General features: G+C 48.0%; 2 protein-coding genes across 2 annotated transcripts; both read left to right on the top strand.

The window, feature by feature from the left end:
- The first annotated feature begins 3,912 nt into the window (after nucleotides 1-3,912).
- On the top strand, nucleotides 3,913-4,750 carry LOC120666097 (probable signal peptidase complex subunit 1). The gene is made up of 2 exons (XM_039945885.1): nucleotides 3,913-4,059; nucleotides 4,240-4,750. The coding sequence occupies exon 2, from the start codon at nucleotides 4,243-4,245 to the stop codon at nucleotides 4,534-4,536; it is 294 nt and encodes a 97-aa protein (XP_039801819.1). The 5' UTR covers nucleotides 3,913-4,059; nucleotides 4,240-4,242; the 3' UTR covers nucleotides 4,537-4,750.
- Nucleotides 4,751-22,889: 18,139 nt separating this feature from the next.
- On the top strand, nucleotides 22,890-26,318 carry LOC120666098 (chloride channel protein CLC-a-like). Its single transcript, XM_039945886.1, has 4 exons — nucleotides 22,890-23,513; nucleotides 23,617-23,995; nucleotides 24,062-25,723; nucleotides 25,935-26,318. The coding sequence occupies exons 1-4, from the start codon at nucleotides 23,269-23,271 to the stop codon at nucleotides 26,031-26,033; spliced, it is 2,385 nt and encodes a 794-aa protein (XP_039801820.1). The 5' UTR covers nucleotides 22,890-23,268; the 3' UTR covers nucleotides 26,034-26,318.
- The last annotated feature ends 306 nt before the right edge of the window (nucleotides 26,319-26,624 follow it).

Raw genomic sequence — 26,624 nt, forward strand, 5'->3', positions numbered from 1 at the left:
TGGATAGCTTCCTTGTGCGTAACAGAAGATATATCTCTTACATCTCGATAGTTTGTTTCTTAGTCTCCTAGAGTCATCGTTGTCAATTCCAACAGATAAGCGTTCGACCGCAGGCAAATGCAAGACAAGGCAAGAAGTAGAGGAGCTGCAAGGTAGGTATTTCTTTTTGAAACAACACGGACATGAGAGCTACCGATTATATTAAAAAGAAGAAACAATGTCCAGACTAGGCACAACAATAACCACAATGACACCACCACCCATCAATAAGGCCGCACAACTCCTCTCAAATTCGAGATCCTAGGTCAGATTCGGACATCGACCCAAGCCACGACTCATTCTGCCCTGTTGGATTGAGTCATCGATCAGAGCCTCTGCACACCATGCCCGGTCGGATTGGGTCCTCGATGCGAGCCACCCCAACACAAGCAACAATTTTATTTTTTTTCTTTTTTTGGAAAAAGGAAAATAGAAAGAAAGAAAAATGCTGCAGCCAAAGCCAATTGCTTGCCACCAAGGTCCGGTCCGCGCCAGAGATACTCAACGTCACTTCAGGAAAGAAATGACGCTAGTGGCGCCATCAGTTCCGTCCCAAGTAGGGATGGGGTTTCACCTATATCGATCACGGTGCATGAGACGGCCGACGCCACCAGCCCCACCACCACGGTGCTACTGGTGAGCCTCTGCTCGGTCGCATCCAACAACGCCAACACGGTGATGCTAGGATACACCTGAGCAAAACTTTGTCGGCACACACCACGGTGCTGCCGACATACTGTAGTGCAAAGCACAAGGACCGCATGAAGCTGAGCCGAGCCACGTTGCCATGCGGCTGTTGCGAAGAGCCAATCGTGGACACCGACGTCGCCGCTGGTCCTGCATCACCGCCGGACCGCACCAGGTTTGTTCCGCCGCGAAGCTGAGCCGAGCTAGCCATGGACACCGCCGTAATCGCCGGGCCACACCAACCGCCGTTGTCGCTGCCGGGCCATGCCAGCTTCCGCCGTCACCACTAGGCTGCACCAGTCGATGGACACCAGCGCCGTCGCGAAGCTGGTCGCGTCAGCCATGGCCACCAGCGCCGCCGTCCACACTGAGGGGCAGGCCCGTCGCGAAGCTCGAGTGCGCCCACCATCTATCCTAATCGACCAGTCCCACGCCCGCAGTGTTCGAACCCGAGAAAGCATAGATCCAGCATCCACACACGCGAATCCGACCTTCCTCCATGCGGATCTGGCCATCTCCAGCAAGGATCTAGACGCCAGCCATGTCCACTGCTGCAGTGAGGAGATAGAGAAGGGGAGGAGGGAAAGGAGGGGGCGAGCTGATGGCCTCGCCCCGCCCTCCTCACTGCTCGCCGGACTTCCGGCGGGCAGCTCCGGCGATAGCGGCGAGGGCAGGGTTAGGAGGGGGCGGTTGTCTGAGGCAGGGGCAGGGAACCGAGAGCCGCCCGTCGTCCAGCAGGATGACGTGGGAGCAAAAACCAATCGGATTCTACTAGCTAGATCTAATTTATTCACTAGTTATCGATAATTGCTTGTTTTTTTATAGAAATACTTTAAGAGAAACCCTAAAGCTTAATTAGGTGCGGCACCTAGGATTTGAACCCTGGGCGGGAGCACCCCGATTAGTGGCCTTTGCCACTGCACCATGAGCCCCTTCGCTATCAATAATTACCTGTTCTTGTTAGATTAATCCATTTAGTCTAGTTTGTTATAAGCTTTTTATCACAAGTGATACAGTTTAGATCTATTACATCTATTGGCTTTCTACCATGATTTCATCACCATACCCCTATTGGATCTAGGTCTAAGTGTCGCTCCCAAGCTTTGTTGCTTTAAACACAGCTTGCACAATCAGATCGGCTACCCTGGTTGATTGTTCATCTACTCTATAAGCTCTTTGGCGATAGCTCTGTGGAACTCTTCCACTACTAGAAAAAGAGGCATTCGTCCACCTCCGATTAGTACCGAGTGCTTTAAACCCGATACTAATGCCAATTTAGTACCGGTTCTACAGCACAGTGCCTCCCGAAGCCATTTAATACCGGTTTTCAACATCAACCGGTACTAAATACCACCATTTAGTACCGGTTGGTGTTATAACCCCGTACTAAATGGCTTCCGGCCCCCCAGCCATTTAGTACCGGGCCATAACACCACTCGGTACTAAATGGCTATAGCCCAGTACTAAATGGTCCGTCTCGGTTACTTTAAAAGGATAGCATTTTCTATGTACTCACATGTGCTGTGTGGGTGGGATGGTAGAGGAGACTACGCGTGAGGCCACAGGTCACATATTCGAACCTCATGTCATGCGCATTAATTCTGGATGTATTTTTTTTGTAAGTGCTAGTATATTTAGTACCAAGCGCCACAACCAGTACTAAATAGAGGTCTATTTAGTACCGGCCGGCCGGTAAGGGCCTGGCCGCCCGTACTAATGATGCTTTTTCTAGCTGTGTTCTAGCTGTGTTCGGAACGCCACATGATACATTTCAGAATTTAATGTTTACCCATCCTCAAGTACCTACACGACCGCAAGGTAGGAATTTTTATTTTTAGTTTAAGCTGGTCCTAATCCTCACCAGCTCAAATAATTAGAATAATTTGTATTTCATGTTTTATCGATCAGTGACAATGGGATCATCAGTATTATTGCTCGACCATTATCAAAATTGATCAATTTGGATATTGGTGGGATTTGAGAGTCCTACACAATGACCGGTAATATTTTGTAGTTAATTTGATATCTTTTTAATTTCTAGCTAGCTAGCCACCTTTGGACTACCTATAAATTTTTTAAATGTTCAGAATAATGGTATCACCTAGAAGTTATGGTAACTTTATGCATATGCATCTAGAAGAAGTTGGTGAATAAAATTGATATATTGATATATATCATCAGCAATAAGTTCACGTATTTAAATATTAGATGAAACTCCTACGACATTATATAGACATTATTTGATATAAATATTTATTGTGCATAATATTTGTGTCATCATCATCATAGACCCTCGAGACCATTAATTATGGATATTAAATAAAGACAGTTTATAAAACTAACTCCATCGCTCATTAGATTCTTAACTCAAAGTTGCATCTATATGTGAAAAAGTTTTGTAAATATACTTTATTTAGTATTCCAAGTATATAATTTTTTTTATAGCGCTAGGTGCACTACTGTGAACCAAACAGGGCACAAAAACTCAGGACCGGCCCAACTCGGCCCCACTCGCTTCAGGCAGGATCTGCAGACTGCAGGCCGGTCCGCTCCAAGCGGCGAGCGCTCGCATCTTGCCTGCCTGCTCTGCTGGCCTACGTGCAAGTTAGATGATGGGCTAGGGTTGCTGGGCCGTCAAAATAGTGGGCTGTGTGCCTATGTTGCTTTAATTTCAAAAGCTATCAGGTCGGCCCAGGCTAAAGTTGCAATTCAATCCCAACCCGTATTTTTGTCCGGATTAAAAATAGGTTCGTATCCGGCCCATGTATTTGTTCGGTCGGAACGGATTGGAATTTTTTCTGGGCGCAAAAAATTGTAGAAAGGACCCTCGAGTGTTTGCCATCAGGAGTCAGGGCGCGTTTAGTTCCAAAATCAAAAAAAATTTGTTGTCAAATCAACAATTTAACCAGATGTCGGAAGGATTTTTCGTACATTAATTAAAAAACTAATTTCAGAACTCATCTGGAAACTGCGAGACGAATCTTTTGAGGTCTTTGACCGCATCATTAGCACAAGTGGGGGGTACTGTAGCACTTATGACTAATTATATACTAATTAGACTCAAAAGATTTATCTCGCTGTGTACATCCAAACTATATAATTAGTTTTGTTATTTAACTACATTTAATACTTCGTACACGTGTGTAAAAGGAGAGGCACAAACTAAACGCGCCCTCAGGACCTTGACGAAAATATGAGCTACGCCCCCTGCGCATTTGTCTAATTCGTCCTCTTCTCCTTTCCCCTCGACCCGACGCCAGCCCAGTCGACGCCTCTCCCCTTCTGCTCAGTCCGCCGGCCTCAAGCCATCACCGAACCATCGCCCTTCCCTCGGTAAGGAACACCTACCTCGATCCGTCTCAGCTCCGCAAGAATACCTCTTTTCCGCGCCGGGAGCATTTAGATCGGGGGTCGTTCTTGCGGGGATCCATCGGAGATCCATTCTTTTTTTCCTCCTCTTCTTGGAGCGCCCCAATCTCGCTCACTCGGATCTTGGTTCTTGGTTCGTGGCAGAGGATGGATTGGCAGGGGCAGAAGCTCGCGGAGATGCTGATGCAGGTGCTGCTTGTGGCGTCGGCCGTGGCGGCGTTCCTGGCGGGCTACGTGCGCGGGGACTTCCAGCTCATGCTGCTCGTCTACGCCGCCGGCGTCGTGCTCACGGCGCTCGTCACCGTCCCCAACTGGCCCTTCTTCAACCGCAACCCGCTCAAGTGGCTCGACGCCGCCGAGGCCGAGCGCCACCCGCGCCCGCAGGTCAGCGCCGCCGGCGCGGGGGCAGGGGGCAAGAAGAAGTCCGGCAAGAACAAGTAGTCGGTCTTTCAGAGGCAATATGTGTTGTCGATCCATATGACTCAACTTGTTTTGGTACTGTTTCCAGATCTATATGACATTGCAATATTAGACAATTGCGGTACTAAGTTAACAGATCTGCTGAAAGTTAGCTTGCAATTTTGCATGCTTGGTTATATCTGCTGCTATGATCCAAAAAAGTTGCAACATGCTTAGTGATGGTCTTGCGCTATCAGGCTAACATTGGCTAAGAGAGCTCCCCTTTATTTCACCTGCCAGCACACAATTTTTCTTACGCAGCGTTTTGGTGGCTATCTATAGTTGGCTAATAACTAATATTTGCAGAGATTGTGTAGTTCCAATTTGAGTTGAGCCCATTATTCTGTTGTTTCTGTTTTGTTACTTCTTCTGAGATCTTATCTCATCCTTTTATACTGTTGTTTATGTCTGTCTTCCAATGTTTGTCCTCTTTGAATGATCGCTTGGCTCATATGTTATTTGTTTAGTGCTACTCATTATATCAAGTTATATTTAAATTATAACGCTAACTGTAACCTAATCTTCTCGTGTCCAAATTATTCAGAAATTGGTCTATGTTAAGAGTTTAGCTCTTTATGTTTTGTTTTGTCATTCTCATAGTGATATAATCAAACATCAAAACCTGCAGGTCTGAGTATCTGTAGATGGAGTTTCTTTGCCATAACAACTTGTATTGGTTTCTCGTGTGTTTGGAATTTTATGTAACCTGATAATGATTGTTTCCACTCAGTTGTCTTCTGTATGATATATATAGGCTATGAATCTTGGATGACAAAAAAACATGTAGTAATCTGTGCAAGTCAGTTGTTTATCTTTGGATTAAAAGAACTAGGCAAAGGCACACAATGAAGCAGTCATCCCAGTTGTATTTTGTATCTTCACTAAAACCTAAAAAAAAAGATAATTGCTTTGAAAATTCAGTGTACTTTCTATCTTCACTAAAACGTTGTATCCCAGTTCTCCATGGGATGGGTTTTTTATTTCTTAGAAAAATTGAAAGATACTAATGGTTATTCTGTCTATTTCTGCGGTCTAGTTTTACCAGTTGTCCTTGGGATAGGTTGCTTTGAAAACAATACAGGGTCCGATTTGTTTTCCTTATACTCTGTAATGCGGCTGTGCATGGAATCTTGTAATTACATATCAATTGTCCTGACACATTGTTCTACTTTCATAGTTTCGGCTCCATTATATTCGACATACAACCTGGCATTCATCTACAGTGCTTTTTGCTGACTTTACACAATCATACGGAGTTAAAAAAAAATCTCATGTTGCTGTGTTCCTTCTGCGCATACAAAATGTTGCAATTGCTTCTAGAACTCTATCGAGGAGGAAACAGGTGCTGTTAAGGTGTCTTTTTTTTTGACACTTTAAGGTTGTTGGTATTGGCAGCAAGAAAATGCTGCGAAGTTTCATCTCTGTGACTGTGTGACATGCCAACATCCCTTGGTTACTGTACCGCAATCATATTGTTGCCAAGTGGTGTTCTCTTTGCCGAGTTTTGCTTTTGATTGCGATGTGCCTGAAGTAAGGTCCAGATTGGGAAGTGACCAATATCTGAGCTTTGATTGTACATGGGTGCTGAAGTTTGCGCTGCCAACTTTTTTGCTATGGTTGGTAAGATAGTTGGTAAGATAGTGCTCAGTGTTTTTTCTTAATCTGCATCATTCCTTCTGTCTGTCGCTATTTTCTCCTTGCAGTATTGGGTTACATACTTACATTGCATCGCCAATCTATGCCTTTCCTCGTAAGGCCTTGTTTGGTTGGTTCCCTTTCCCCCCTAATCTAACTGAACAAGGCCTGATGCAGCTGGTTTGCTTTGGTTGCTCGAGAAAGTGTGAAGCCTTGGATCCTTGGGTTGGCCGTGTTTCTGGCCTCACAACAAGTTGCAGGCATCCAATTGTTTGACAGAAACCTGAGCCCATGCATGGCAAAATAGTGACACATCGTATCCCTTATTATAGGGTCCATGCCATCAGCTCGCACAAGACACTAAGACACTGTAGGGGGGACACATGAATTGGGGAAACACATTGTCGCCGTCAGCAATTCAGCATCTGCAACACCACTGCAGTGCGAAAATGTCGGAGAGCACAGCCCTGATTATACTTGTGCCTTCAGAAACTGCTGCGGCTGGACGCTTTGCTCTACCGGGTTTCCATCTGTTCACTCGTCGGCTGTTTGACCTCTGCTCCACTGCTCAAAAGAAGAAAAAATAAGAACACGGCTCATCTTGTTCACATCATGCAATCAAGCAATCCGATGCCCTGCAACTTTCCACCAAGGGCGACCACCATGTGGTGTAAAAATAGTCCATAGGGAATATTATATTCCATTCCGCCATCTAACACTATTGTGTAAGCAGTCTATATGAAGGGAATAGCAAAGGGTACCCGTAGCACTATGGGTAGCGCATAGGATATTTAAAAACTATATTAGTACAATATCATAGAGCAAGTAAACAAAACCAGCCAACAAGAAGTGCAGCACGGTTTGGATTTTTTTACCTTTGGTGGGACCCATTATATCTATTACCAGTGTTAATGTGTTATCAAAGTCCAGGTCGACGAAGATCAACCAAGATCGAGTGACAGCTTCCTTTAACAGTAGTCGTCAGAAGATTATGTTTTGCAGCCCAAATTAAACCGCACGATCTGATCCGAGGACGATGCGTGTATTTATTTATTTTCAAATCCAGGTCACAAGGTCATCACCGGCCAAGTCCATCCGTTTTTCATTTGCAGAGAGGCAACCGAGATACGGCGTCCTGCGTATCTTTTTTGTTTACACTTGACGTCAAATCAGCATGCAAGTTGCCAATTGGCCATTCTGACCTGAGGATCCATTTGAAATCCAGGTCATAATAAGATGATCAGCTGAGCAATAATCCCTTCATCGGTTCTCCAACTATTGCCCTTTGTGTTCCAGAAAAAGAACAAATAAATTGCCCTTTGATCCAAATGTCACATTGATTGTTTTCGCTTTTTTCAGCTGGCCAGTAGTATTTTTCTCCAGACCAAATCAACATCACCAACCAGTAGTACTTTTCTCTTACAACAAATCAGTACCAGTTACCAAGCCACAGCCAGCTGAACAGAGCCCGACAGTGTCCATCAGTACTTATCTGTGAGGTTTAATTTTTCTCCTCAGGTCCATTGGCCACTACTGGGCCACATACAGGAAGAGATGGGAACAAGATGCTCGTGTAGTAGTCGAGGTGTCGCCAGCAAGGGGTTAGCAGCTCCTGCACCGCATGGCCGGCCCCATGTTCCTGGTTAGTAGATTCGACATCGCCGTCCCCTTGTGATACGTGGAGAACCGAATTTGCCGACTAGAATCCATTCTCGAGTTTTTCCGTCCCATGATTGGCTAGTTGGTGGCTCGTGTGAGCCCAAGGGGCCAACCACGGTCCTGGACCAATTGACATTTATGCCATCAAAGCTTTGCAAAAAAAAACTAGGATGCTATGGGTAATGCCTGGTGCACCTCACCTGCTAATAGTTTGGGTTGAAATAGATTTAATAGATTGAGTTTTGATATGGATTGTGTTTTGTGGATTCAAATGTGCTATATTATCTAATGGGGTGGGGTGGGGTGGGGTGAATTCTATGTAAATATAGATTGGAGTAGATTGGAGTGAGCTGAAATGAATTCTTTATGCAAAATAGTATAATTATATATAAATATCAGTCACATAAGAGCCAGACCTTAAAAATAAAACTTTGCGTTCACATTATAAAATTTTATCGAAATTGACTGAAATTTGTTGGAGATGGCTCGGTATGACTAGCAGCTATTCTATGCAAAGCAGCGTGGCTAGAATTACACGTGGGTCCCACATCAAGAGCCGGACCCTAGAAATAAAACCTTGTGTTCACACTATAAAATTTTATCAAAATTGACTGAAATTTGTTGGAGATGACTCGGTATAGCTGACAGCTACTCTGTACAAAACGGTGTGGCAAAATATATACTATAATTTGTTTTTTGTGAAATAGGTTTTTATTGGGTTGTAACCATAGTTTAGCTAATAGTTTATTACATCATAAGCTGAAATGTTTGGGTTGGATTGATTTGTGGTAGTGGTGTGGGTAATATTAATTTGGGTAATGAGAATTGATTGGTGTGGGTATAGTTTGGTTTCTAATTCATTTGCAGGGTGAGGCGCACCACCAGCACACCATCACCCCAAAACGCCCATGGGCAAAATCGTCACACAACCTATGAGCCACTTTCTGGTCCACACAAAAACCAGCCCTTGGGTGCTGCCAGAGGCCGTTTATCCATCCATCCACCCATCCATCTGGCTAGCCTGCCAAATCAACCGGCCGGTCTCTCTCATCTCATCAGTAGGCGATGCTGCAGCATGTGACTTGGAAGCCCGGGATCGTGAGCCGGTCCCTCCCTGCTGCATTATTGCCTCCTTTTTCGTGTCTGAATCTTGTGTGTACCGGATGGCCACGCCACCTGTCGCCGGCACGGCCACATTGCCTGCTCCCTGCTGCACGCCTCGTCATTTCTCCGAGTCACACGCATTATTCTAGGGGGGAAATTTGTGTGTTTCTCGTCGCATCAGATGCTGATAGCAACTTGGACCTGATCCGAGGACCGCGCGTAGCGCGGGTGGTCAGCTCGCCAGGTGAGCGAGCGGCCGGCGCGAGTTCGAACTCGCGTGCCTCACCGCGGGAACAGTGTTTTCCGAATAAATTCGGTTGTCTCTAACACGTGGAGCCACAAAGGGATTGCGACGCGCCCGTCGACTACGGAGCTTTGAATTACACGTGGAGCCACAAAGGGATTGCGACGCGCCCGTCGACTACGGAGCTTTGAATTACACGTGGAGCCACAAAGGGATTGCGACACGCCCGTCGACTACGGAGCTTTGAATGGATCCGGTAATCTCACAAAGGACGCGATTTGATTTGAGTGTAGTTGTAGATTTGTTTGTGTACGTGTGGTGTGCGTGTGCAGGGTTGGTGTGAGTTTGTACATGAACAGATACTATAGCTGTACCCAGATGAAAAACTAAAAAAAACTTGGACCTGATCCAGATCTGGTCTGGTCAGAGAGGCTACCTTGCCCACACTCATTCCTCATGATCCTGCCTGCCTGCGTTTCTCCCCGGCCTTTGTTTCTGGTACAACCACTCCTCCCTTTTGTGGCTCTCATTGGTGGTTCCTGTGAGTCGTGAGGCTTTTTATCTGGGTCTTGGGATAGATTGTTCATGGGCATTATTGGTTCAGTTGAGTGTATATGGACATGTATACGCTTCCTGGTGTTCGGTTTAATTTCCTCCTTAAAATGTCGGTTTCTCGGGCCGTCTATATCAGATGGAGTGATGGACCGAGGAACACATAAATAAAAGACATTATTGTTGGAGATGGGACCAAGTAAACGGCGATCCATCGAGAAGTCTTTGCCTTGTGCCGCTGCGATATCAATAATGCCACAATATAATTATTTCTGCCCACTCTGTTTTTATAACCGGCCGTGCATGTACCGTAACGAGAAAAATAATCTCACTTAAGGAGTAAGTGTACTATGATTTCCACAATTCCATGGAGTCCCCCAGCTGTGGCCAATGAACACCCAAAAGTTGCACATGTGCTGCTCCTACGTCCACGATATGGGAGTAAGTTCGTTCCTTCTGGATCTACCAGACAACCAACATGATTGTGCAAGGAAAAAACATATATTTTATCCAAAGACAACCACAAAAGAACAGAAGGGGATGATGGGAAAAAAAACAAAGGTTGAAACGAATACCATTGGAGTGAAGAGTCCTAGATCGTGATAACTATGATTGATAAGTCCTATTGATCCATGTGCCCAACCTTTTTCTGCAAAGGTTTCTTGTTCTTGGGAGTCTTGAAGGCCTACTACGGGCAAAAGGGGACAAAGTACGACGACAGCGTCTGTTTTGGACACAGGCTGCCGAATGATGGATTCTTGCTAGTGAGTAGTGGCCATGGGGACCCCCAGCGCCCAAACCACCTGCTTTTGTTGTTGGTAAGAACTCGTCTTCTTGTCCTTAGCTTATCAACAACCACAACGTGGCACAAAGATTTTTAGAGGTTTCAAGAAAATAAAGGATGTTGCGAGATAAATTGTCGTGACAAAGCTTCCAAAATTCGAAAATAAATTGAAATGACGGCGATGACAATTCCACCGGTACGAAGAAGTTGTCTCTAAGGTTTGGCCTACGCAAAGGACGGTGTTCAAGTTGAATGAATTAGTTTCTTTTCTGCATTAAAAACAGAGTAATATTCATAACAAGTTTGGTTCAATGAGAATGAGATAGAAGAAACAAAAATATTCAGAACCATTGCATTGTGTCTATAAATGGGGTTTAGGTTTGGCTCTTGCTGAGTCCTGAAGACATAATATAATTCTGTGCTAAACAGTGCTAGCTGCTAAGGCTTTATAGGGTGTGTTTAGTTGGTGAAAAAGTTTGGGCTTTGACACTGTAGCACATTTCATTATTACTTGACAAATAATGTCCAATTATAGACTAATTAAACTTAAAAGATTCATCTCGTGCTAATCAGTTAGACTGTGTAATTAGTTATTTTTGCAACGATATTTAATGCTTCATGCATGTGTCCGAAGATTCGATGTGATGGATACTGTGCAATTTTTTTTGGAAACTAAACATGGCCTTAGCAGATATACAAAGCATAGTGTCACAAATAAAAATAATAATAAGGCTACAATTAGAAGCTCATTCCCGAACAATTCAAAGATTGAATAACACTCATTGTTAGATGAATTATTGCCTCTTCCCTGTGGGCCAAACATGAGTCAAACTTACATAGTTATTGTCTCCAAAAACATCAAGGTAATCATGCCTCACATATATTTATCACATGAAAGCCTCTGTTCATTAGTATAATAATACTCAATCTACAATCAGAAGCTTACCAGAAAAGTTCAAAGATTCAAAACTCATTCATAAAAAAAACTATTGCCTTTTCGCTCTGGCGCTAGCATGAGGCAACAACAGTTTAATAATTTAATTAGTTCAGAAAACATCATGATAATGATATGATACATATATTTCTTATGAAAAGTTGAAAAGTATAGTCTGGCCCTTTAGGCTGTTGTCCTTTCGCATTGCAAACAGTTGTAGTTGACCAATGATCTAAAAGTTTTCCATGTTTACTACAAATATCTATTAGATTTTTTACTTACATTGAAACATCATAGTTATTTTAAATCTTTAAAAAGTAATAGCTATTTTTGCTGTTTTTCTTGACATATATAAGCTGACCAAAATTTATTGTTAAATGAATTATTCCCTCTTCCCTCTGCCCAAACTTGAGGCTGACAATACTCATTCGTAAACAAATTATTGCCTCTTCGCTGCGGCGCTAGCATGAGGCAATCTGAATTTGTCCAATTTAGCTTTGAAAAGCATCAAGATAATCGCAAGATGCATACACATTTTATTTGATGAAAAGTTGAAAAGGTACTATCTGCCCTTGAAGCTATTGTCCTTTCGCATTGCAAACTATTGTGGTTCTACAATAATTTAAGATTTTACCATGTACATGTATTAGACTTCATTTATAATGTTGAAATATTCATTGAAATAGTATAGTAATGCTGTTTTTGGTTGCATATATAAACTGACCACTTTATTCAAACAACAGAAACTATAATATATAATGCCAAAGTGTATCTGTTGAAATGTAATTCATTAGAATGATGAAGTTACTGGAAGAATACATACTAGTTTGAACGATAGACCCCAACAAATTTCAGTGTTCAAAATACGGAAAATACTCTATGGAAAAAAAGACCCTTTCACATCTCAAGTATAAAAGGGGTCTCATCCCACAACCACACTGACCTCAGTAAGCAGTGTTATTAATTCTACATATAGAGCAATAAAATGTAAAATAATCTAACGCGGTAAGTGATAACCATGACAGACAAACTCTGTTTGACCATCGCTAGCTAGTGTATCATGTGCACCTTGACACCTAGCAGGAGACAGCAGGTTGGAGAGATGAACATAGATATTTTCTGGACAGTGCAGGCAGCCAGTGTCCATTGGATACCATGAAAAACAAGCCCTTCTAGAGGCCAACTGGCCAAGAGTGCATCACTCCAAAAGAATCACAAGCTGAATGCAGCTTACATTTGAAGAACGGGTTAGTAACTTTCCAAGCATATGAAATTCCGCGACAGGTACCCATCAATCATTGTCCCGCGCTGCCCATTCTTATCTTCCCATGGAACTTTAAGCATCTCTGCATAAACGCATCAGCATATCCCATTTCCCCTGGTTTCAAATATCATGTTGTCTTAGGCAGTTAGCTCAAATCATATTAAAATTGCTCGAGCAACAATGAGACCAAAAATATTTCATTGTTCACCGAACGAGTAGCGCGACCGCGAAGAAACCGAGCCTATCTATTCGGGTTCGAGTCCTGTTCGAATATAATTAACTTCGGTGCCTTTCTTATTCTCCACGAAAATTCTGTAGCTCCCTCAACCGGACCCTTTTGTTTTGGTTTGGTTTCAGCAGTGCCCTGGTGTTATCGTCATAAATTAACATGTTAATTAATGGGCCGCGAGTGAGTTGGGCTTAATGAAGAAATTGAAGGAGGCTTACGAATCGGCTCCTGCGTGAGCATTTGGGCCATGTATCCTTAGATTTAGTTCAGATTGAGTTAGAGATAGAGTCCGATATGGACATGTTAGTTTAGATTGTTTTCTAAGTCTCCGGACTATAAATATGTACCCTATGATATTTGTAAAAAGAAGAACGTCATCACGTTTCGCAAACAACAACTCTCGGTGCACCGCCACCCCTAATTCTAGGATTTCGTCCAAGTAAGCGTCATGCTGCCCTGATCGCTTCTTGCGATCAGGGCAGTGTTGTTTTTGCTTTTACCTTGGTATTACTCGTACTGAAGCGTTTTTTATGGTGATTAGTGCTAGTTATCTTGATATTCGTAGCATGATTTTTAGTAGATTCATCGTGTTTTTGTTGCTTATCATCTACGAATATCATGTCATCTCTGCGCGATCATGTTTTCATCTTATACTAATTCTCGTTGCATCGAATTAGTTGCGTAGAGACAACACTCTGCTTCTTTTTCATCTAATAGATCTAATCTATTATGGTTTGTTCTTATACTTAAGAATTGGCATAATATCTGCTAGTTTAGGCCTTGCAAACGTGTTGGACGATCCGGCGACGTATTAGATGCTTTGCCTTGATCTTAATAGGGATTGATCCAGGAATCGGCTTTCGCTTGTTCTTAGGCCTCTTTTCTGGTTAAGGTTCGGTTATCTTTTACGTTCGTTAGGCCTAACTATGTGTAGGAAGTTCGATCTAGCAGTGAAGCTTTTTACCGTCGTGGATTAGATTAGCTAGATTTAATTGAAGCAGTTTTTGCAGTTATTTGCTTTACCCATTACCATCTGGATATGCAGATCCAATCTGACACCGGGACTCGATCGGCTCTTTAAAGCTGATGCAAGAGTCGTCCCGGGGAGCCGACCACGGCTCGGACTAATGTTTACACGTGTCTGTGCTTGTAGGCAAATCATCGAAGGCACGTTCGCACCTTCCTGATCAGGTATAGGTCAGGTGGCACGCCCTGCGTCTTAGAAAGCCATGGCGTGTGCCAGGATTGCGGGCCGTTGACGAGGGAGCAGTGCCTGCCAGCGCCCCGGTGACCTCCCGGCTCTTCGTGTTGCCTGTCTCTACTCGTCGGTGGGTTTTGACCGACAACACATTCTGGCACGCCTGGTGGGACCCTCATCAGCAACAACGCCCACCGCAGAGATGACATGACCTCAGGACCAAGCACCGATTCTGCCGGTCACCAAACCTATCACATATGAAGAGCTGACTCCAGAACACAAGCAGAAATACGATGACGTCAAAGCTCAGTTCGAAGCCGATCTCATCGGCTCTTTCGAGAGGACCCGCAACCACGGCATCAGGTGGAAGGGGTTCTCACCCAAAGGCGCTCTAGACAACGCTGACTTGTCCATGCCATCAGAGGAGCGCACCAGAGCCCTGCGCCAGGAGATGAACTACATGGTGGCTCACACGCTTCATCGGCACTCAGAAAGCCTGGTGAATGAGCTCGAGCGTGTGGCACATCGTGTCGTCCAGGAGGAGATCAAGAACCAGTACTCCCCATCAGGACCAATCCTAGGGAGTCACAGGGGAGAAGCCTTGCTCCACTCTAGGCCACTAGTATCGTACTCGCTCACGGCCCCACGACCGCAAGGTTCGCCGATCTACGTCATCTACAAGATCGGCGGTGACCCTGGAGAAGGCCAGTTCCTGAGCGAACCTCCTAAGGAGATCCCGCATGGCTACACGTGCGTGTACATACCTGATAACATCAACCCAACGCGCGCGGGATAGCTGGCGAATACGGGAGCTTCAGGGACAGATGCGGAGAAGCAGGCATGGCTAGCGAAGTACGCTACCGGGCCGAGTGCTGAGCCCTCGGCCCCAGGAGTTCTGAGTGTGGAGCAGGTCAGTGCAATATTAAGGGACTAGTTCGGCATCCTGCCCAAGAGAAAGGCGATCGGCTATTCTAAGCCGTATCCAAGTGATTACGACTTGATCCCGTTGCCACCCAAGTATCGGCTCCCAGAGTTCACCAAGTTCAGCGGGTCAGAAGGGGCCAGCTCTATCGAGCATGTGAGCCGATACCTAACACAGCTCAGGATGATGTCAGTGTCGGATCCTCTAAGGGTCCGTTTCTTCTCCCAGTCTCTCACGGGTTCAGCCTTTGGGTGGTATACGTCATTGCCCCCAGATTCGATCCGGACTTGGAGGCAGCTGGAAGATCAGTTCCACACCCAGTATCATTCAGAGGTTGTTGAAGCCGGGATTGCTGACCTCGCCCAAGTCAAGCAGAAGCGAGGGGAAAGTGTGTCGGAGTACGTGCATCACTTCAGAGAGGTTAAGAATCGATGCTACTCATCGCGCATCACAGAAAAGGAGGCAGTCGATTTGGCAGTTTTGGGGCTCGCTAAGCCGATCAAGGATCTGACTTTTCAGTTGGAATTCACCTCTCTGGTGCATATGGTACAGAAGCTCACGGCATATGAACACTATCACCCTGATCTGTACTAGGAAAGATTCAAGCGCCATGTGAATATGGCCCAAGCAGATGATTCTGATGATTCTAGCGGGGAACAAGAAGTGGTTGTGGCAGAGTGGACCAGGGGGCAAACCCCGTCCCGTGCAAGTGGGTCAATCAGAAGGGGCTTGTGAAGGGCTTTGATTTTGACGTGGCCAAGGCAGAGCAGATATTCGACTTACTGCTCAAGGAGAAGCAGTTGAAGCTCCCAGAGAATCACAAGCTGCCAACGACGCAAGAGCTGCAGGGGAGGCTGTACTGCAAGTGGCACCACTCGTTCACCCATGCCACGAATGACTGCAAGGAGCTGCGTCGGCAGATCCAATCTGCTATCGAGCAAGGCCGATTAATTCTGGCCCAACACACGATGAAGGTGGACAATCAACCATTCCCACAAGCTAACATGGTGGAGCTGTCGGATTCTAGACTTGAGGGCCAGAACTTGGCATTCCAGATTAACATGGCGGGACCCATGCGCCGCCGTGACGAGCAGAGGAAATAGGCCGCTTCTGGCAAATGGCCCCAGGATGAAGGCAAGCCGGAGCAGCAACATGTTACTGAAGAAGTGCGTCACATCCGCAATCAACTCCCAGCTTCCAATCGGCTTCTGAAAAAATACCAGTATCAGTACAAGTTGCGCCGCCGATATGAATCGGAAGAGGAGGAGTATGAGCACCGCACAGGGAGGACGCTGGGGAGGCACCAGGCTATACGCGACCACTGGCATTGCCCATTCTTCAGGTACTTTTGGAATTCCGTCATGAGCCGTTTGCCGACTATCGATGATTGCTTGGAGTGCAGGCCTCGGGGACGCCAGCCAGGCGAGACGTCGATGTTCCAGCGCTTGGGGCCCAAAGCACATCACGACGACCATATTGAGCGGCCATCCAGGGATGATCTTGAGCTAGAAGGGGAAGATAAGTATCATCGTCCACGATGGTGTCCCGACGGGCTCAGCCGCTCACAGAAGCGCAGAGTGCAGCGCTTACGCAATCTCAAGGAGGCAGAAGCAAGGTACCTCGTCGTGCTGAGGAAAGCGCGTCCGGATCTCGCGGAGCAAGTCAGGCACCTGCGAAGGGTGGAAAGGAGCCCTCCAAGGAGGGAGTGGCGCCCCAAGCAGCCAAGAGCCGATGAAAAGCCATCGGCTGATGTGAATATGGTGTTCGTGCTCCCGTCGGAGTTTCGGGCGCCCCAACCGAAGGAATTGGCCATCGCGCAGCTGGATCTTGGCCCACAACTGATCATCTTCGAGAAGCCCAAGGAGAAAAGCTACAAGCACCTGAAGGGATTATATCTCAAGAGCCTCATCGACGGCAAGCCTGTGAACAGGATGTTGGTCGACACTGGCGCCGTGGTCAATCTAATGTCGTACTCAGTACTGCGCCGATTGGGTCGTTCTGTTGCTGATCTTATCAAGACAAACGTGATGCTCAATGATTTCAATGGCCAGCCGTCGGAGGCACAGGGTATCCTCAATGTGGAGTTGACAGTTGGCCGCAAGACCGTCCCAACCTCGTTCTTCATCGTCAACAGTAAGAGTACGTACACAATGCTGCTTGGGAGGGATTGGATTCACGCCAATTGTTGTGTTCCTTCCACGATGCACCAGTGTTTGGTCCAATGGGATGGCGACGAAGTGGAGGTGGTCCATGCAGATGACTCCAGTGAGATTTCGCTCGCAGACAAGAACGCCTGGGACGTGGAAGGGCAAGAGCCGATCTCAGGGATCGTGCTGGAAGACTGTGATCGGATCGAAGTGACAAAAAACAGATTGAGGCTGGTCTTATCCACTGGCCTCACAGAATAAATACATCCTGGCACGCTACGGAGCCTAGCAGGTTTAGAGAGGCCAGTCCCAGCGACCGGCCCCAAAAAATAGACAATTCTTGTTTAGAGCCGAAACTGTTACATTGCGGACAGACTTTAGCCTGCTCTGGCAGTTGGTTAATTAATGAGCATTCAGTTTTGAGGGGTAATATAGAGACGGCCGGCCCGTGCGGTCGGCCGAAAAATTTCTTTTGTCGTCTCCCCGTGTTTGTTGTCGACGTGGTAGATGATGACGAGTCGCCTGCGTCCACAGTCGATTTTATAGGCGACGGCAAGTTGGGGTATGGGTTTACATCAGCTGACAATTTGGAGGAAGTTGATATCGGTCCCGGGGATAAGCTGCGACAAACATTTATCAGCAAGAATCTAGACCCGAGCCTGCGTGAGCCGATAGCTCTGTTGAAGGAATACCGGGATTGTTTCGTGTGGGATTATACTGAAATGCCTGGTCTGGATAGAAGCATCATCGAACATCGGCTCCCGCTTAAGAAAGGATTTCGGCCGTTTCAACAACGAGCAAGGCAGATGAAGGCTGAAGTCCTGGAGGAGGTCAAGAAAGAGGTGCAAAAGATGTTGGACGCAGGGTTCATCAAGCCATGTAGGTATGCAGAATGGATCTCCAGTGTGGTCCCTGTACAGAAGAAGGATGGCCGGTGGAGAGTCTGCGTGGATTTCCGAGACCTCAACAGAGCGACGCCAAAGGACGAATATCCGATGCCCGTGGCAGAAACATTGATCAACGCCGCTGCCGGTCACAAAATGCTGAGCTTTATGGATGGTAACGCCGGCTACAACAAGATCTTCATGGCCCTAGAGGATATAAGCAAGACCGCGTTCAGAGTACCGGGCGTGGTTGGCTTGTTCGAGTACTTGGTTATGACATTTGGATTGAAAAATGCCGATGCAACGTATCAACGCGCCATGAATTACATTTTTCATGATCTAATCGGCAAGCTGGTAGAAATCTACATTGATGATGTCGTGGTCAAGTCCACATCGGCTGGGGGGCATCTGGAAGATTTGCGTAAGGTTTTGGAGCGGACTCGGAAGTTTGGGCTCATAATGAACCTGAAGAAATGTGCCTTTGGCGTATCGGCCGGTCAGTTCTTAGCATTCCTGGTACATGAGCGAGGAATCGAGATCGGCTTGAAGACTCAAGAAGCGGTAAAGACAATGAAGCCGCCTACTACGAAGAAGGAGTTACAGAAGCTTATCGGCAAAATCAACTTTGTCAGACGATTTATCTCCAATCTGTCTAGGCGTATCGAGCCGTTCATGGGTCTGGTGAAGATCAAGTCCGAGGATGTGTTTCACTGGGGGGCAGAACAGCAGCAGGCTTTTGATGCAATCAAGGAATATTTGTCGAAGCCTCTAGTATTGGTTCCGCCTCAACAGGACAGGCCTTTCTACGTGTACTTGTCCGTGGGTGACACTTCCATCGCCTCGGTTCTGATTCAGAAACATGACGATCAGGAGAGGGTTGTCTTCTACCTGAGCAGGCGCATGTTGGACGCCGAGACCAGGTATCTTGAGATTGAAAAGCTTTGCCTTTGTTTATTCTTTACATGTATAAAGCTTCGACATATTTTTCTCTCGGCGGAAACGATCGTCATATGTAAATCGGATGTCATCAAGCATATGCTGTCGGCTCCTATTCTAAAAGGCCGACTAGGAAAATGGATGTTTGCGTTGTCAGAATTCGATATCCGATATCAACTTGCAAAGGCAGTCAAGGGACAGGCACTGGCGGATCTCATTGCAGACAGGGTCAACACTGACGTGTCTGCACTTTTTGTACGTGCCTGGGCCATGTTTTTCGACGGATCGGCTTGTGATGATGGGTGCAGCGTAGGAATTCTTTTGGTATCGCCTCGTGGGGCCACTTATTCTTTTTCCATCAGGATGGCTACTCCATGCACCAATAATTTAGTAGAGTATGAGGCCGTTCGCAAGGGGATGGAATTACTCGTGGAAGCTGGTGCAGAAGCGGTGGAAATATTTGGGGATTCGAAATTGGTGATTTCTCAGCTCACAGAAGAATATAAATGTGAGAGCGAGCTTCTTTTTCCGATATGGATGCAGTGCCGTGAGTTGATGTCACAATTCAGATACATTAATTTCCACTGGATACGAAGGACTTTGAACAGTGAAGCCAATGACTTGGCACAGATGGCTTCCAGATACAAGGAAACAGCCGATGGGGTCGATGTAGAGGTTCAGTTTCTAGAACCTGGAGACTGGAGAGCCGATATCTTCAATTATTTGAAGGATTCGGCTCGGGGGGCACCCAGAAGGATAAGACTCAAAGCTATGAAGTATGTTCTGATAGGGGACGACATGTTCTACAGGACTTTGGAAGGACTGCTGCTTAAATGTTTGGGGCCTTCGGAGTTGAATCGGCTCTTGCACGAGGTTCATGAAGGAGCCTACGGTACTCATCAATCAGCTCATAAGATGAAATGGCTGATTAGACGATCGGGATATTACTAGCCTACCATGCTTAAGGATTGCTTTAAATATTATAAGGGATGTCCGGCATGTCAGAGATTCGGCAAGATTCAGATGGTGCCGGCATCAGTAATGAATCCTATCATTAAGCCATGGCCGTTCAGGGGTTGGGCCATGGATATGATTGGCCAGATTAACCCGCCATCTAGCAAAGGTCACCAATGGTGTTAGCTGTCACGGATTATTTCACAAAATGGGTGGAAGTGGTACCCATGAGGTCGGTGGCATCGAAAGATGTGATCAGTTTCGTTAAAGAGCACATCATTCATAGGTTTGGGATTCCTCAGACCATTACGACCGATGGAGGATCGGTCTTTATATCGGAGGAATTTAGAAAGTTTGCCAATGACATGGGGTTCAAGCTGATCAGATCATCCCCATATTATGCCCAGGCTAATGGACAGGCTGAAGCGTTTTTTATGGCGAGTAGTGCTAGTTATCTTGATATTCGTAGCATGATTTTTAGTAGATTCATCCTGTTTTTGTTGCTTATCATCTACGAATATCATGTCATCTCTGCGCGATCAAGTTTTAATCTTATACTAATTCTCGTTGCATGGAATTAGTCGCGTAGAGACGACACTCTGCTTCTTTTTCATCTAGTAGATCTAATCTGTTATGGTTTGTTCTTATACTTAAGAATTGGCGTAATATCTGCTAGTTTAGGCCTTGCAAACGGGTTGGACGATCCGGCGACGTATTAGATGCTTTGCCTTGATCTTAATAGGGATCCAGGAATCGGCTTTCGCTTGTTCTTATGCCTCTTTTCTGGTTAAGGTTCGGTTATCTTTTACGTTCGTTAGGCCTAACTACGTGTAGGATGTTCCGATCTAGCAATGAAGCTTTTACCGTCGTGGATTAGATTAGCTAGATTTATTAAAGCAGTTTTTGCAGTTATTTGCTTTACCCATTACCATCTGGATATGCAGATCCAATCTGACACCGGGACTCGATCGGCTCTTTAAAGCTGATGCAAGAGTCGTCCCGGGGAGCCGACCACGGCTCGGACTAATGTTTACACGTGTCTGTGCTTGTAGGCAAATCATCGAAGGCACGTTCGCACCTTCCTGATCAGGTATAGGTCAGGTGGCACACCCTGCGTCTTAGAAAGCCGTGGCGCAGGGGCGGGCCCATTGAATTCAATGGTATTCAGTTGAATACCAATTATTTTTGGACAAAAAATTTGTATATATAGCTTATACTATGTATATGATTCAAAAAAATAAAAATACCAGTCACAATCTCTCTTTTAGGTCGAAAAACTGAGCAACCCACCTCCCTTCCCTCACCGCCGGCCCACATACACGGCCCAAATTCATTAATCCACCAGACGTCTCCCCTCCCGACCACACATCTCCTCTTCCGATACCCCTCAAGAAAAAAAATCTCCTCTGATTCCCCCACACCCCCATCTCGCCCGCTGTCCTAGCCGCCGCCCATCCTGCCAGCCCGATAGCTGCTGCAAGTTGCCGTCGCCTCGCGCCCCCGCCGCCCGCCTCCCCGGCCGTCTCGCGGAGGGGCCCTGCCGCCCTACTCCGGCCGCCTACCGCGTCGCGCAGCCGAGCCAGGGAGCCGCCTCCCGCCTGGCCACTGTCGTGCAGCCGTGCGCCCGTGGAGGTAGGCTCAGGCACGCAGCGGAGCAGGCGCCCTGCTCCGGCCACCGCCAGGTGCGCACAGCCGCATAGGTGCCAGGGGACAAGGGGCGCAGCCGCCGTGCTATTGCTGCGTAGGGTGTTGTAATGCCCCTGTGGCCAGGCACCAGGGTCGCCGCGCACTTGCGCAGAGCCAGAAGCTGGCCAGGCACCAGGGTGTTGTAATGCCCCTGTGACGATTCACGAATTTATCCAAATTTTGTGAATACGTCATTGCAATTTGTGATTATTATGGAGTTATAGATTTGTGAGCATCCTTATTCCTTATGACCTTATCAATACCACCTCTATTTATTTTAAATGTTCGCACTTTGAAATGTTGATCATTTATAACATCTATTATCTATATATGAAAAATTTCAAGTTACAAACCATTTATATTATCGGTACTCAATTATGTACTATTAATGTGTATTGGACTGTAAAAAAAAATTTACACCATTTGAAATTTTCACTGCGTTCGGCTGGTCTCCAGCCCTCCAGCGCTACAGTTTTTTTCCTCTCACATCACTCCAGCTCCAGCCTCCAGCCACTAGCCAGGTAACAGTGTTTTTCTCTCACACCACTCCAGCTCCAGCCTCCAGCTCCAGCCTGCCGAACACAGTGTTTGAATACCAACCTTATGAATCCTGGGCCCGCCCCTGCCGTGGCGTGTGCCAGGATTGCGGGCCGTTGACGAGAGAGCAGTGCTTGCCAGCGCCCCGGCGACCTTCCGGCTCTTCGTATTGTCTGTCTCTACTCGCCGGTGGGTTTTGATCGACAACACCTGGATGATGCCAGAGACTAGGGTGAAAAGACCAAAACACCCTCGGTGCCACTCTGGCCGACTGTACTTGATCCAAAACCCGGGGAAAGTTCAGCGTTGTGTAGATACGGCCAACGTTTATGCCTTTCTGTTTTTGCACCCTTGACGTGAATCCATCAATAATCCATAGTTCCAAAAAAAAACAAGGGAGGGGTTGAAAGAGAAGCAAGTGGCCACAAAAGAGAGATCGGATGAGCTGTGTTCATTGCACTAGCTAAGCTCTGATCTGATCACCTTAAGTGACCTCCCAAGAGGCGCCTCACGGCTCACCCCTCAGGCCAGGGATCAGCCCATCAGACTTTTCAATCACCTCTCCATGTGTCCTCACGGCATAAAAAAGGCAATTATTGGCCCAGTTTACATGGACAAATCAGTATTAAACTGCTGAATTTTCTTCATCATCATGAAAAAAAAAACAGCTCATAGTACTTGCAAAAGAGGAAGATGCATGTGAGGACTAGCTACCACAAGGCGAGTTTAAAGTTCCAAACAAAAAGAGAGCAAGCATGCAAAAACATGCCAAAACCTTTTGCCCTATATGAATGAAGTGAAGTCCTCTGGAAGGAGACATCATCAGGCAGGCTGCCATTGCCAAGGAGTAACCAGCAGTAGTTGCTGCCCATCCTTGCAAGTTGCCAAGGACCAGCCTTGATAGATAAGGGGGGATTCAGACGGTCCCCCTCCTCCAATTGTCCATCTATCCTCCCTGACACCACGCACAACTCCTACTTGCCTCAGGGAGCAGAGAGAGAGAGAGAGGCCACAGAGCTCTGTCCCTCTCTCTCCCAGGGAAGCCATGGATGAAGAGCGGAGCCCGAGGGCCGCCGACGACCCGGCGGCGGAGGCCGGTCCGGCGCCGGAGCTGGAGCGTAAGAATGAGGACGGCGTGGAGGACCCGGAGGACCCGGAGAGCACCGGCGGCGGCGGAAACGGCATCAGCTCCCTGGAGCAGCCGCTGCTGAAGCGGAGCACCACCCTGACGGCCAGCCACCTCGCCATCGTCGGCGCCAAGGTCTCCCACATCGAGAGCCTCGACTACGAGTAAGCATTGCGTTCTTCTTCTTCTTCCCCGCAGTTTCATGCATGCTGATCACTCTGCTCTGTTCTTGCATCCGTATACCTCAAATTGTCGCTGCTCTTGCAGGATCATCGAGAATGATTTGTTCAAGCACGACTGGCGGAGCCGGTCCAACGTGGAGGTGCTGCAGTACATCTTCCTCAAGTGGGCCATGGCGTTCCTCGTCGGGCTCCTCACCGGCGTCATCGCGTCGCTCATCAACCTCGCCATCGAGAACATCACCGGCCTCAAGATGCTCCAGATGGTCAACCTCGTCCGCGAGAAGCGCTACTGGGCGGGATTCCTCTACTTCGCCGGCCTCAACTTCGGCCTCACCTTCGTCGCCGCCGTGCTCTGCGTCGTCTTCGCCCCCACCGCCGCCGGGCCCGGCATCCCCGAGATCAAGGCCTACCTCAACGGCGTCGACACGCCCAACATGTTCGGCGCGCCGCAGCTCATCGTCAAGGCACGCACGATTCTTTTCTTGTCACCTGTTTTTTAGTTGAATAATACTGACAAGAACCAAATGCAGATCATCGGCAGCATCGGCGCCGTGTCGTCGGGGATGGATCTCGGCAAGGAGGGCCCTCTGGTCCACATCGGCGCGTGCCTCGCCAACCTCCTCAGCCAGGGCGGCGAGGGCCGGTGGCGCCTCCGCTGGCGGTGTCTGCGCTACTTCAACAACGACCGCGATCGGCGCGACCTCATCACCTGCGGCGCGTCGTCAGGGGTGTGCGCGGCGTTCCGCGCGCCCGTCGGCGGCGTGCTGTTCGCGCTGGAGGAGGTGGCGACGTGGTGGCGGGGCGCGCTGCTGTGGCGCACCTTCTTCAGCACGGCCACCGTCGTCGTCGTCCTCCGCGGCTTCATCGAGGTGTGCCGCAACGGGCGGTGCGGCATGTTCGGCGAGGGCGGGCTCATCCTCTTCGACGTGAGCAACGTCACCGTCCGCTACCACGCCGGCGACCTCCTCCCCGTCACGCTCGTCGGCGTCCTCGGCGGCCTCCTCGGCGCGCTCTACAACCACGTCCTCCACCAGGTGCTCCGCCTCTACAACCTCATCAACGCCAAGGGCCGCCTCGCCAAGCTGGCGCTCGCCCTCGCCGTCTCCGTCCTCACCTCGGCGGGGCTCTACCTCCTGCCCTTCGCCGTGCCGTGCACGCCGTGCGACGCCGCGCACGGCGCCGCCTGCCCGACGGTGGGCAAGTCCGGCAACTTCAAGCAGTTCAACTGCCCCGACGGCTTCTACAACGACCTGGCGTCGCTGCTGCACGCCACCAACACCGACGCCACCCGCAACATCTTCTCCACGGGCACCGCCGGCGAGTTCCGCCTCGACTCGCTGCTCATCTTCTTCGCCATCTACTGCGTGCTGGGGCTCTTCACCTTCGGCATCGCCGTGCCCTCGGGGCTCTTCCTGCCCATCATCCTCATGGGCTCCGCCTACGGCCGCATCACCGCGCTCGTGCTCGCGCGCTTCGTCCGCATCGACCACGGCCTCTACGCCGTGCTCGGCGCCGCCGCGCTCATGTCGGGCTCCATGCGGATGACCGTCTCGCTCTGCGTCATCTTCCTCGAGCTCACCAACAACCTCCTCCTCCTCCCCATCACCATGTTCGTGCTGCTCATCGCCAAGACCGTCGGCGACGCCTTCAACCCCAGCATCTACGAGATCATCCTCGACCTCAAGGGCCTGCCGTTCCTCGAGCCCAAGCCGGAGACGTGGATGAAGGACATCACCGTCGGCGAGCTCGCTGCCGCCAAGCCGCGCGCCGTCACGCTCCAGGTCGTCGAGAAGGTGTCCACCGTCGTCGAGGTGCTGCGCTCCACGCCGCACAACGGCTTCCCCGTGCTGGACCGCCCGCGCCCCGGCGTGGCGGAGCTGCACGGGCTCGTGCTCCGGAGCCACCTCATGGCCGTGCTCAGGAAGCGGTGGTTCCTGCCGGAGAAGAGGAGGACGGAGGAGTGGGAGGCCAGGGACAAGTTCTCGTCCACGGAGCTCGCCGAGAAGGCCGGCAGCGTCGACGAGGTGCAGCTGTCGCCGGAGGAGCTGGACATGTACATCGACCTCCACCCGTTCACCAACACCACGCCGTACACCGTCGTGGAGACCATGTCCGTGGCCAAGGCCGTCGTGCTCTTCCGCACCTGCGCGCTCCGGCACATGCTCATCATCCCAAAGTTCCAGGGTCTCGAGGTCAGTACTGAAAAGAAAATGGATTCAAAGTTTGGTCCTTTTTTTCTCTTATTAATCAAAATGGCAACTGCTACTATTTCTATTTGTGGCTAGCAATGATGATAATAATATTCTTCAGTTCAAACTTCTTGTGGAATTGGGGTTCTTGCTTGATTTTTCATAGACCATCTTGCTGAATTTCTTTTTTCATCTTGTGTGTTCATTATTTCAGATCTCTCCGATTGTGGGGATCCTGACAAGGCAGGATCTGAGGGCACACAACATCCTTGGTGCCTTCCCCCATCTGACCAACAAAAGGAAAGTGCACTGAAGGTCCCAAGCACCATTTTTGGCAATTTTAATGTTCCCTGCATCCATACAAAAAGGCCCTGCTGCTTGGACTGTAGCCGCCCTATGAGATTCTTTTTTGCTCTGTTCTGGTTTTTCTCTGTAAGTAGATCGAGTTGAGGGATATTTTACTCCTCTTACAAGGAAGTGTGTGAATAATTGCGTCTCATCATGTAAAATCTCACCTGCGCTTTTCCGCTCTTCGACCCATGTAATCAAAAAATGGAGCAAACACCGATAATGCAATACAGTGATTTTTTAGAGATTTTTCAAAATGTTTTTGCTCGATTCTTTGGCTTCGACACGACTCTCTAAGAGATTTGCAATTTGCAAAAGACTCACGCTGTCCATTTGATGGGGAAAAAGTTAAAAACCTGAAAGATGACTTGGATGTGGGAAACTAAACAACTGCATTGACCTCAAGTGGTCTGTTGCTTTTAGTTTTAGAGACATGGCAGGGACCACTACAATGGCATTTGGTGGAGGGGGTTTATGCTTTGGACTCTGCTCACCGTCTTGAAAGGGATATATCAGTCCGATCATGTAAAAACCAGCTCCGACGATTTACAATTTT

The sequence above is a fragment of the Panicum virgatum genome, chromosome 3N (genome assembly GCF_016808335.1).
Source record: "Panicum virgatum strain AP13 chromosome 3N, P.virgatum_v5, whole genome shotgun sequence".
NCBI classification, from domain to species: Eukaryota; Viridiplantae; Streptophyta; class Magnoliopsida; order Poales; family Poaceae; genus Panicum; species Panicum virgatum.

Excerpts from the sequence above, each read along its gene's own strand:
- LOC120666097 (XM_039945885.1), top strand. The coding sequence starts at position 4,243 with ATGGATTGGCAGGGGCAGAAGCTCGCGGAGATGCTGATGCAGGTGCTG.
- LOC120666098 (XM_039945886.1), top strand. The coding sequence starts at position 23,269 with ATGGATGAAGAGCGGAGCCCGAGGGCCGCCGACGACCCGGCGGCGGAG. Across the intron at positions 23,514-23,616 it reads ATCGAGAGCCTCGACTACGA|GATCATCGAGAATGATTTGT; the intron begins GTAAGCATTGCG and ends CTGCTCTTGCAG. Across the intron at positions 23,996-24,061 it reads CGCCGCAGCTCATCGTCAAG|ATCATCGGCAGCATCGGCGC; the intron begins GCACGCACGATT and ends AACCAAATGCAG.